This window comes from Caloenas nicobarica, chromosome 1 (genome assembly GCF_036013445.1).
Source record: "Caloenas nicobarica isolate bCalNic1 chromosome 1, bCalNic1.hap1, whole genome shotgun sequence".
NCBI classification, from domain to species: domain Eukaryota; kingdom Metazoa; phylum Chordata; class Aves; order Columbiformes; family Columbidae; genus Caloenas; species Caloenas nicobarica.
This window is the reverse complement of record NC_088245.1, coordinates 89942409-89954000: the sequence shown is the minus strand read 5'-3', so window position 1 is coordinate 89954000 and position 11592 is coordinate 89942409. Positions and strand designations below refer to the sequence as shown.

General features: G+C 41.2%; 1 protein-coding gene across 1 annotated transcript in view; it reads left to right on the top strand.

Annotated features, from left to right (window-relative positions):
- Positions 1-57: 57 nt before the first annotated feature.
- The window catches only part of GTF2E1 (general transcription factor IIE subunit 1), a 53567-nt gene continuing 42032 nt past the window's right edge, over positions 58-11592 (top strand). The window contains exons 1-2 of the mRNA XM_065644510.1: positions 58-161; positions 8720-9197. Coding sequence (XP_065500582.1) covers positions 8750-9197 — 448 coding nt within the window. The 5' untranslated portion in view covers positions 58-161; positions 8720-8749. The remainder of the gene's footprint in view (positions 162-8719; positions 9198-11592) is intronic.

Sequence of the window (11592 nt, the reverse complement as noted above, 5' to 3'; positions counted from 1 at the left end):
GGGAGGGGGTGGGCGGTACCGCGCACGCGCGGAACGCGGAGAGCCGTTGGACGAGGCTCACCGGCGCCCGGCTGACGCCACAGGCGCGCGCGGCTCTGATGTGCCCGCGCGGAGCCGCCGAAAGCGCCGCCCGGAGCGGGGAGAGCTGGAAGCGGCGGCAGGTCAGTGCCGGCCCCGGGGAGCGGCGGCCGTGCCCGCCCTGCGGCGCCATCCCGGAGCCAGCGGACGTGCCGCGCGGGGACCCACGCGGGGCCACAAGGGGAAGCGGCGGGGCGCCCCCTCCTCCCCCGCTCCGTCTCCCGCGGGCCCCGCCGCGCTGGGTACCTATGGCCCACGGGGGCCCCTGGCCCGGCGCTCCAGTTTTGGGTGTTTCTGAGGGGCCTGGCACGCCGGCCCCGCCCGCGGGGGTCCGTGCTCCCCGCGTGTGTGCGGCTGGGCCGCTGCCCTGGGGCCCTGCTTCGCTTCTGGCTCCGAACCACCATCTGCCTCTCCTCGTATGCTGCTTATAGGGGATTTCTTGTTTGTGTGTGTTTAGTGTCATGTCTTTACAGGAGCCTACACGACCGGGTGTTTGAAGCTCGCACATAAAAGCCGTACAAACAGTATAAGGGGCTCTCCACTTGTCTTGGCTTTAAAGCTTAGTCTGCTGCTACAGTCCAAGAGGTCTGCGCAATTTATAATTGGAAGGAAGATACAAGATTACGGGAAGCTGAGGAGTAATTGACACTAACAAATCTAGGGTGCAGTGAAACCAGCTGGATGTGTTGGGTCAACAGCCTATTGCTGTCAAAAGGGACATCTTTAAGCTCATTTCTTTGTGCCCTATTTGGCTCAGCCCATACAGTGAAACCACTTAGCTCTCCAGGTCAACAAGATATTTTCTTTTTGGGCTCTTATTTTCTTCTGGCTTCGTGAGCTTGCTGGTTCCCTGAGAAGGGGATGAACATTACATTTCATAATGGCACTAAGCTGTTAAATGGGTGCAACTGGCAAACTTGTGTTACAAGTGGCTCAGAATGAATAAGGAAGATGGGCATTCTAAAAAGCTTGTTCAGCAGTGCACAGTTAAGCTACCTTTTCATGAAATATAGGTGGCTTAATATTTTTCAGCCACCGTTGAAAAACCCGGAAGGAAAAAAAAAAAAGGTATTTTCCTGCCTTTTAGTGGTGCAAATTGGTGCATAGGAAGATCTTGTGAGTGCCAGTGCTGGCATGGGAGATGGCAAAGCCATGTGCTTGGGAGATGGCAAAGCCATGTGCTTGGGAGATGAGCAAATACCCTCTGGCAGCAATAAGGGATGATGGGAGTTTCATTCCTGCCTTCTGCTTCCTTTAAGATACTATTTACGGCTCACTTTCACACAGGATGCTTTAGGGAATTATTCTAAAGAAGAAACTATGTGAATTAAAGCTAACCTGGAGTATTGTTATTTAGTTTCTCTGTTTCTTTATTCCTTACATCCACAGTATATACACTTCTGTGCTACACCCTGGTGCACTTAGACTTTTCTGAACCTGATGCTTTCATAAATCTTTGTATTACTTTCTGGAATTCCTGAAAGTCAGACAATACCACTCACATCATCTATCATGATGAGAAGTGTCGCGTTCCAGGTCTCATTGAATCCAGGATATGAAAAACAATTACTGCTTTCTTCCTATCAGAAGCTTAACAAGGAATGCTGGGGTTAAGCCCACTGTACCTCAGTGTAATAATGACTTGATATTTGTGAGAAATGCTCTTTTTTTCCTTAAAAAAACCCCAAAACCTTAGAGCTTGATTATATGAGGGCCAGTGTCTCCAAAATAACATATATTCTTCTACTGGTATACGTTCAAATCAGAGTGTAAATTTTAAGAGTTTCTGATGTCCATGGTTAAAATGTTCTAGTGGCTTCACATTACAATCAATTAAACGTCTTTGCCACCATATGGGGAAAGTTCACTCTTCTACATCCCTAGCCATGCTTTCTTCTCTCTGCTTTGCATAGATTCCAGTCTGGTAACATAAATTTTGGTTCTTGAGCTTTTCTCCCTTGCCCTCCCTGTAAAATACCTTACTTTTTTTGGCATGTTTTTCACTTTTTATCAACTTGATTCACCTTGCTACATGAGTTGGCAACTGTCAAAATTATCACAGAATGGCAGGGATTGTGGCTGAATGCTGGGAAGGAAAATAAAAACTTCTTTGTGGGAGGGAGAGTATAATTTGTTTTAAGCTGTAATGTGAAACTGTACCTTCACTATTCTAGCCACTAAGTTTGGTGTTCCATAAATAATGCGCTACATTTTTTTCTACAGCTACACCTGTAAATAGTTTGTTAATGCTAATGTGCATTTGAAGGACTTCTGAAATGACATCTCTTTATATGTATGCACATAGGTGGTCCTTTAGTTTACTGACATCGTGCTATTGTTTACGTCAGGTTTAGATTTTGAATGTGATCGAGAATTACATCCTGAGCCTGCGTTGTTCAATTTCTGTTTTGCATGGTTAGACCTTGTGGCCTTATCCTGTGTGGTTCCATATATTTTTATTTGTGAAATTAGGTGAAAATATCGTAATTTCAGCCAGGCCTTTCAGCCTTTCTGTGTGCCACTGCAGCACGACTTTGAAGTGAGGAAAAACCTTTGATACTTGTGGCCTCTTTGTTTCAGTTTATGGGATGGCAACAAGAAGGTAAAATTTGAGTGAAAGCAGATGTTCTTTTTTCTTTTAATACTTCAGGGCAGTTCTTGCAATGAAAATATATGATTTCTCATCAAGATGGAGTGCAGGAGGAGGGCTGAGCAGCGGTGTTCCTGAAGCCTCCAGGGAATGGAATTCACTAAGCTTTTGATAAAATGCCAGAAGACCTTGGGTTTGCAACTGATGTGGGATAAAGGCAGTTGTGGATAGTAGAGACATGTCGCACAGATCATCCAGTCAATACAGAGAAAGGCCAAAAAAAAGCAGAACTGAAAATGGAAGATTCTGTACTATTTTCTGGAAAGGATGAGTAGTGTCTGAGGTTACGTTGTACAGACATTTAAAATCTTCATGGCATGTTTTCCGACTGTAGTTCTGAAATTTGTGCCTTCTTGCCCTTCACTCAGGGAGATTCAGAATCGCTCCTCTCAGCTTAGCCTCATCATCTTGTGGAAGTCAGAATTTTAAATTTTACTAGAGTGAGAGACTACAAAACTGGGATCTGATGTTGCAAGTGGCTGCTAGAGTGGGATATGGTATATGCTGGCTCCTGGTAGCAGTGCTTAAAGGTGGGGAACTCTATTATAATCTGGTTTTGATTTTTCCTGAAGAAGATGTCAGTGGTGTAAGCAAGTATTTTTTTTTCCTTTTTAAAAATCTTATGGCAGAAGCCTGCAGAACCATTTTTCCCAACAAATCAGCAAAACCTGGTCTCAAATATTTAGTGAAAAAGAGCACTGACAATTTAAATTAGATGTGGGAGAAAACAGGAAGTACCTTTCCAAGTGTTAACATAATGTCTGATAGACCTAGATTCCCAGACACCCCTGCAACTCTAAGTTTTCCTCCAGAAGAGGTCTGGGGTATTATAAAGTGTTTGTATATCCAAGGGAGTCAGAAGAGCAGTCTGCTTCCTTTTTCAGGACCCCGCTTTTAAAATATTTGCCTTGTCAAATATATGAACAGTGAGACTCAAAGTTACACATTAAAATAGAGTGATGCTCACTTGCACCATTGGAGAAAAATCCAGGCTAATTCAATGGCTGACTTATGTTTTCATAACTTGTAGTTCTAGTTTAATCTACATCGTGGCTTCTATGTCTCTCCTTTTTAGTACTTTTCATCTTTTATCTCAGCTTTAGTCAGGAAAAGCAGGAAGAAAAACATATCCAACATCCTTAGCAGAATTCCTGTTTGAGTTCTCAAAAGAATTCTTGAAATCTTTGTACATAGAGAAGAATTCAGGTACTTTGTTGCATCAGGAAAGTCCTGACCAGTGGAGATGTTTTCTTAGTTGAATTTTTGGCTTCTATATGGTCTTTGTTTCCATCATAGTGAGTGGTTTTTTGCAGTCACTTGCTCTCCTCTTGATTTCCTTTCTGACATCTCTAGTTATGCTCAAGACCTGTGCCTCATGCACTTTACTCAACCTGAAGTATGATCTCTATTTTGCAGATTATATGCTGTGTTTCTTCACCCAACAGATCCAGTACTATTGGGTAACTGTAGGTCTCTCTTCCCGGTATTGTCCTTTATAGCCACATCAGTATTTATTGTTACATTCAGAGCAATTAAAAAAAAAAAAAAGGTGTATTTAGGGTTGTTGTCCTCCTGTGATAACAGAGACAGATCTACTTTCCTCCTATACCCATAATACTGAATTGTATTCATAGAATTACCCAGAACAATTCCCCAACAGCTGTCTCATAATAAAGCCCATGTTTAAATTTTGAAATTTTTTTTTTTGGCCTTTCTGAACATCATCCTGTCCAGTGTGCTTTATTATTGGTGGTCTAGGTGCTTACTGTGTAGTGATGTATCTTGGGCATTATTTTTCTTTTTTTTTTTTTTCCTTGACAATGTCCCTTGATGTTCATACATTATTAAGGTCAGTACAGACATTATTATAAAACAGATGCACGTCCATTAAAACCTTATTAGGAGATGTTATCATATTTCTTTGCACACTTAATTAATTCAGGCTTGACTTACTGCTTTGATGGAAGGTGAAATCACTGTTGAAGGATGCAATGGTAAAGTCCCCCACTTCTGTATTTTAAACTAATATTTTTGTGGCACTGGGTTACAATTTGTGAGCTGGATCACTCTTTCTTGCCTGGTGAAAGGTAGTAAGGATTTGCAGCTCATCTGCTGTCACCTGGGATTCTTTGTGGGCCAGATGTCAGCGTTTCCTAGAGGAACAATTTGTTACACGCTGGCCTGGTGAGTTCTGGCAGCGGTATATGCCATTGTTCTGGATCATGTAGCTTACATGAGAACATGACTATCAAGAATGATGTGGCAAAATATGTCCTTTATCCAGCCATACAGATCTTGTTTGAGCCTTTGCTTTCGATTAGGCCTCAATGTAATATAAAAACTGGTGTTTGCTGAATGTGTGTCCATGCTCATTTTTAGAACTAAGTTAATTGTGTTCAGCATTGTTGACTTTCATGTAGCAACGATTGACAAGGGTGTTCCTTGGTGGCTTTAGGTTGGTTTTTTTTTTTTCTTTCTTAAAGCTGACACTAGTCAGTTGGTTGTCTCACCCAAAGGTTGTCTTCTGCAAGATTTAGAATTTAATCCACGTTAATCAACTTTTTGAAGTGGAGTTTAATGGAAGAGAATGGTTTGTGGTGGTTTCAGAAACTTGTATTTCCATATATCCATGCCTGGAAGAAAACCAGTGCTATATTCAAGATGCCCATTATTACCTGAGGGTGTAGAAGATTTGGATGTCACTAAAAATCTCCCAGTAAAGGAGAAGAAATAATTGTGCAAAAACACCTAGTCCCACTAAATGAAAAAATAAATTTATAGTGATTGACACTAAGAAATATTGTTAAATATCTATTGCTGGAAAGTGTATACTCTTAGAGGTGGTTTTATTTACTGGTCCCTGGTAGGTCTCAGTTTAAGCTGTTTGAGTGCAGCATTTGGGAAATTGTACCTTAAACCTGTTTTGAAAGTGGCTATGGAAATCAGCTCTCTTGTCAAAGAGATTTGTGCACAGAAAATGCTTCCATCAGCTCTCAGACGAGGTATACAGAGTGAGTTGTGCTTATTTAAAACTACTTTTCTCCTTTTTTGTTACAACTGATGTTCTGAAGGTCAGTGTGCCTACTACAAATTGCTTTGCCAGGTTTTCCTGCAAGGAATTTTTAAGGGACAGTGAATTGATGAGGCTAGAAGATTGGTTTGTTTGTTTTTGAGATCAGCACTTAAAAAACCTTTTGACTTTCTAAATTTGACTTTTTAATTCTGGGGTGCCAGGTTTTATTTAAAATTGATCTTTACATAAATGTTATTAAACTCTAGAAAGGATTTAACAATTTGAATAAATAAAAGCTTCTGGCCAGCTTCTGCACTGACATTGTTTTATATTAATAGTATCGCTGTGTTGCAGACAGATTCAGTCAAAAGCAAGATTTATCTTTAAGTGACTGAAAGACTGTAAAAATACAAACAGAACGAAATTGATTTTCAAGTACTATGTCCTGTGATGATATTCAGATTGGGTCTAATTTAGAGATTTAAAAAGACTATATAGCTAGCTCATGATGGGGCATCTTTTATTGCTAATGCTTTTACTTCTAATGCAGAGCTCTACAAAACTGTCCTTTGTGTGAGACAAATCATTATGTATCTGGCATGCAAAAGAAAGCTAACTGATTCTAGAAATACTTGTTTCACAGCTAATTCATGCCATGGTAGACATATTTTGATTTAATTTCCTTGAAAGGGAGCTAGAGCTTGACATCCGAGCATTGTTTCTGTAGGCTATTCTGAGCTTGCACACCAGCAGTCAACAAATGTTGTTCATTTCATTTCAATTTGAGCACTGTGACTACCATTTGGCTGTAAGTTAGAGAAAAAGAAAAGCTCAAGCAGGGAAGCATTTTAAAAGAAAAGTATGAAAGTGTGTTGTTTTGTTTTGGTTTTTTACCCAAACAGCAAAAAAGACTGGACCATCTTAATTTACTTACTGTTAAGGTCCATAATCCACAGGCTAATTGCTTTGCAGTTGCACTAACCATAACCCTTGAGTGGAAAATACCTCCTCAGTTGCAGAAGAGGGTAGGGGTTGGAGAGAAGTAAAGCTTCAATGGGTAATGTTGCTTAAAGTTTTCTGAGACAGCAGTGTTTTTCCTACCAAAAAAAAAAAAAAAAATCCAAGCAGGCTATTGTGGTAAATGATCACAGATTTTTGAGTAATCTTAGCTGATGAGTGAGTCATCAGTTTCTTGGATACTTGTACAGCTTGGTGGTTTCAGAGGGTTGTCTTAGTGTGGGGTGTACAGAAAAGTTCTGAAATGGGGTTTGTTGAAAAGGATCTTGCATGTTTTATGATAGCGATGAATAAAATAGCATACCTATCCAGATTCTTTCTTCTGGTGTCACCCTTCTCTTTCCTTTATTTGAGACTTGAATGCTGGGGAGGTACATATACAGTGTGTGAAATGCATAATAGAAGTGAAAATTGAGATTGGCAGAGTTGTACTATTTATGACATTAGTCTACAGATAAAAATTGCTTAGCAATGATGAACAAAGAAATTAAGGTGTGGTGGTGTTCTTCAGTTGAAGGAACCTTTTGCTTAAGAAACTGTTATTCATGTCCTAGACTAGCATAGAAGTCTCATATTGAAAAAGGCTAATCAAAGTTTTATTTGAAGTTAACTGGAAGTACAACCCCCTGAATAGGTATTTCAAAAGCACCTATAATACTTCATGCTTATCTTGAACGTTTCATACATGGAAACCCAAGTGCATTATGAGTGGAGGGGAATTTTGTTACTGCTTATAGATGGACAGACTTGAAAGAGTGGAGGGAAAATGTGCAAAACCACTCTGTGAAATGGCAATAAGCCTTTGCTCTGTGCCTTATGGAGCTGCTTCCCTTTTTCTCTCCACTGGACAAAAGTGGCGGCTTCAGAATAGTCACTGCTGTTAGTTGTCTGTTGGGGCTTGATTTTTGCCTGTGTGGCACGGGTGACAATATGAGGAATTCCTTGCATTATATGATCCTATATATGGCCCTGTGGATGTCACAGAAGCATGTAATTGCCATGACCATTTGTGCCGTTTGATAGTAAAGTGAAGAAAAATGAACTGAAAATACAGTATTTCTTTAGCAATTATTGTCTTGGCACAGGTAGTGCAGTAAGTTGTGGTAAGTAACTCAAAGGATACTTAATAGGATACTTTTTAAACACATCATCTCTTCATGTTCACTGAGTCTTGACTTTTACTTCACTTATGCTATATTATCTCTGGTCTTCTAAGGCCTGAATGTGAGACACTTTAAATGAAGGATTCGTCCTTTGAAAGGACCAATTTGCTCATCTAAGATCAAGGCTGAAGCAGTCTGTGATGTAGGAGTTGGTAGTGCTAACAGTTTTCATGCTGCAGATGGTTGACTACGGTCTATTTATCAGAAAGTAAGGAAAAAGTCTATCTGTTCTCATTGTGCAGCTGGGAGCTTTTGCCTGAATGCAAACCAGTCTCTACTGGCAAGCTGTCCTTGTATAATATCACTGCCCAGTGATGTCTGAGGAGTAGAAGTAGGCAGGGCTACTTACAGTGTGATCAAGTGACATCAGCTGTGGTCATAAGACTATTCCTCTCTTGGGCTGTCATAGGACATTTCTTGCTGTAGCCTTTTTCTACTTCTCCCAAGCTACAAGTCTCAGCTGATCGTGAAGCTGTCTGCTGGAGCTCAGCTTCAAGACAGCTTTCTTATTCCAGTTCTGTTGCTGTGACTGAGTAGAAATGAAATCTGCTGTATGTTATGGTACCAGTTTCTTGTGTGCTTTTTTAAAGTTTTCCATCATTTTGTTTTGGATGAGAGGTACCATTTCCTAATTCTACTTCTGTAGCATTGGCATTATTAACACCTAAAGAGGCAGTCCAGGGCTTGGGGAAGACAAATAGAAAACATTTCATCCTTTTCTTTGCTCTAAGTGAGAAAAATCAAAACTTCTGTAGTCAGAAGACTAGCTAAGAATCCATCTGCCTTTTTTCTTTGCAGTATACATGAAGCTCAATATCTGAACCTGCTATGACTGACCCAGACGTCCTCACTGAGGTCCCAGCAGCTCTCAAACGTCTTGCCAAATACGTCGTGCGTGGCTTTTATGGCATCGAACATGCTTTGGCTCTGGACATTCTCATCAGGAACCCGTGTGTGAAGGAAGAGGATATGCTAGAACTCCTGAAGTTTGATAGGAAGCAGTTGCGGGCTGTCCTCAACACCCTCAAGGGTGATAAGTTCATCAAATGCAGGATGAGAGTAGAGACAGCTCCAGATGGCAAAACAACCCGTCATAACTACTACTTCATCAACTACCGCCTTCTGGTTAATGTGGTGAAGTACAAGCTGGACCACATGAGGAGAAGGATTGAGACAGATGAGAGAGACTCCACCAACCGCGCCTCTTTTAAATGCCCCATTTGCTTTAGCACTTTCACAGACTTGGAAGCCAACCAGCTGTTTGACCCCAGAACAGGTAAGTTTACAGGTAACAGAATGCTCTTGCTCTCTCCTTTGTCTGTAAGTGCAGGAGTTTAAGGAAACAAAGTCTTAGGAAAATTCTCTTGAGTTGAGCTGGAGCTAGAGGGCACTCTGTTTCTGCAGGTGGTGTTTGGGCAAAATACGTAAGTAATGTATACAGACTTATACAGTCTGTACAAGCAAATAGCAGTGTTGGTAAAATGCTGGAGTGACAAGCAGTGGGGAAGTGGAGGTTGTATCGCAATCGAATTCCAGGATGAATAAGGTAATCTGTCCTTGTTGGAAGTTGACGGTTCTTCAGTATAACCTGGTCTGTGGACTATATGACTTACTGGTAGTTTGCCAAGAGGACATATATATGGTTGACTTTGGTATGCAAAAATTTTTAATTTAGAGATGGTCATGCAAAGAGTCAGTTGTTACTGTTTGATTTTCTTCTATCCAGTTCATTATACTGCACAACGTTGTTTCCCCAGTGTAAAGCAGTCTCACAAAAGTTAGAAGATATTAATTACAGACTTGTCCCTGGCTGGGAGTAAACAAGATTTTTTTCAAGTGTGTGTCTCAGTCTCAGTGGAGATGCATACCTGTCTCATGCATATGAAGTAAGAATCCTTTCTGGGTGTCATTGTCTACAGGGGTAGTCCAAATACTTTGTGCTTCTGTGCCAGGGAAAAAGAAGAACACCTGCACCTGATGAGATCCTATTTTGCTAGTCTAATCTGGGATTATTTTGGGGGGAAGGCAGGAAGCAGGGGTTGGGTATTAGGCTTCCACCTTCTGAATTAGTTTCTTTAAATGTTCACTTTTGAATTATTTGTCCTGATCTTACTTTTCCACAAAAATAAAAGAGCTAAAGTCAGGATACCTCTCAGAAACATTGGAATGTGGTTCTTTGTGTCAGTTATCACAAAGAGAAACTGTAAAAATTCACTGTTTAAGGGTAGTGAAGCTTTTAATCTAGGGTTACTGATGTCTAATCTGTTTTGGAGAATGGCAAACACCCAAAAAATATTGAGCCTGTCATTTTTCCCTCTTTCCTGCCTCCAAAGATCAAGAGCTGTGAAACCATGAAGATCGTATCTAGTATTAGACAAGCAGAATCCACTAAGTCAACTAAAAGTCATTGCTGTAATCCAGTGCAGCTCTCCGAGCAGAAGTTGCTCCCTCATGGAGCATCAAAACCAGCAGTGCCAACCTGGATTCTCTGGACGCACCACTGAGTATAGAAAATGCACATGCTTTATACAGTAATGATCCTCTGTGGCAGCTAAAGCCGTGGGTGTTGAGCCGAAGGGGAGTAGTGCTTTTGCAGTTTGTTTCAGTAAGGAGAGAGAGGAGAACCTGTGCAGAGAACAAACATGATGGGAAGTGTGACACACTCATCCCAAGGGGACCAGTAACACTTCGCAGGTGAATCCTCCTAGCCTGTGTGGACAGTGAGTTCCAAGAGCAAAGAATCGGCTGTCGAGCAGATGCAGAAGACAATAATGCTGAGATTTGGCTTTGACAGCAAGGCTTGTGCTCCAGGAACTGATGAGGTCAACTGGGGGTTTGTCTGCAGTACAGGCACTGGCTGTGGCTGTCTCCACAACACAGAATCATTCTTTGGCACACAGAGTGTTTTGCAGTTTTGCTGATGGAAGGTTGAGTGCTGTTTTCCCAGCAATTCCCAGCAGTTGGTTTCTGTCGGTATTAATGCAAATAACAAGATAGCCAGTTTACCTTCACTTGCAATAAGAGCGTACCTGTCTAGAATTTATATATATTCTGCTTCTCCTTATATAATTTTTAAGTCAATGATACCTTAATCTAGAATAGTTCATGATGATACTGTTGCTCAAGAGCTTTTACATGTAATACCAGTTTGGATAGGGCTCTGCAGTTACTGTTTAAGAAGGTCTCATACAGTCTCCAAACCATGAGACAGCTGCTTGTTTCCATTCTGGGTAAATACATTTTCTTTTTTTTTTTTTTTTTTTTTTTAAAGTGAGAATGACTGTTGTATATTGCAGTGGATTGTGTTGTCTGCATATGTTTCCTGCTCCTCTGGAATTCTGTATTAGAAAAGAACTGAGACACCTTTTTGTCTTTCACAAAGGGAGCTCGTGAGGACAAGGCACATAGAGGAACAAGGTTTATCAGCTAGTGAATAGCCATCCATTTCCAAGGATGTCTTTAGCCCTTATCAGCACTGTACATAAACCTCTCCCAGAACGGTAGCTGGGACCCACATGAATTTCAGTCATGGTTGACCTGAGCTGCTCCTGGACTGCAGCCACTTTGATAAAGTTTTGTGACTTAAAAGGCCTGCAGAGCCAAAGTCTGTTAGTCCATGGGGCAGGTAGAGCATGGAAGGCATCCCGTGCGCTAGTCTAGACCAAGCTGCA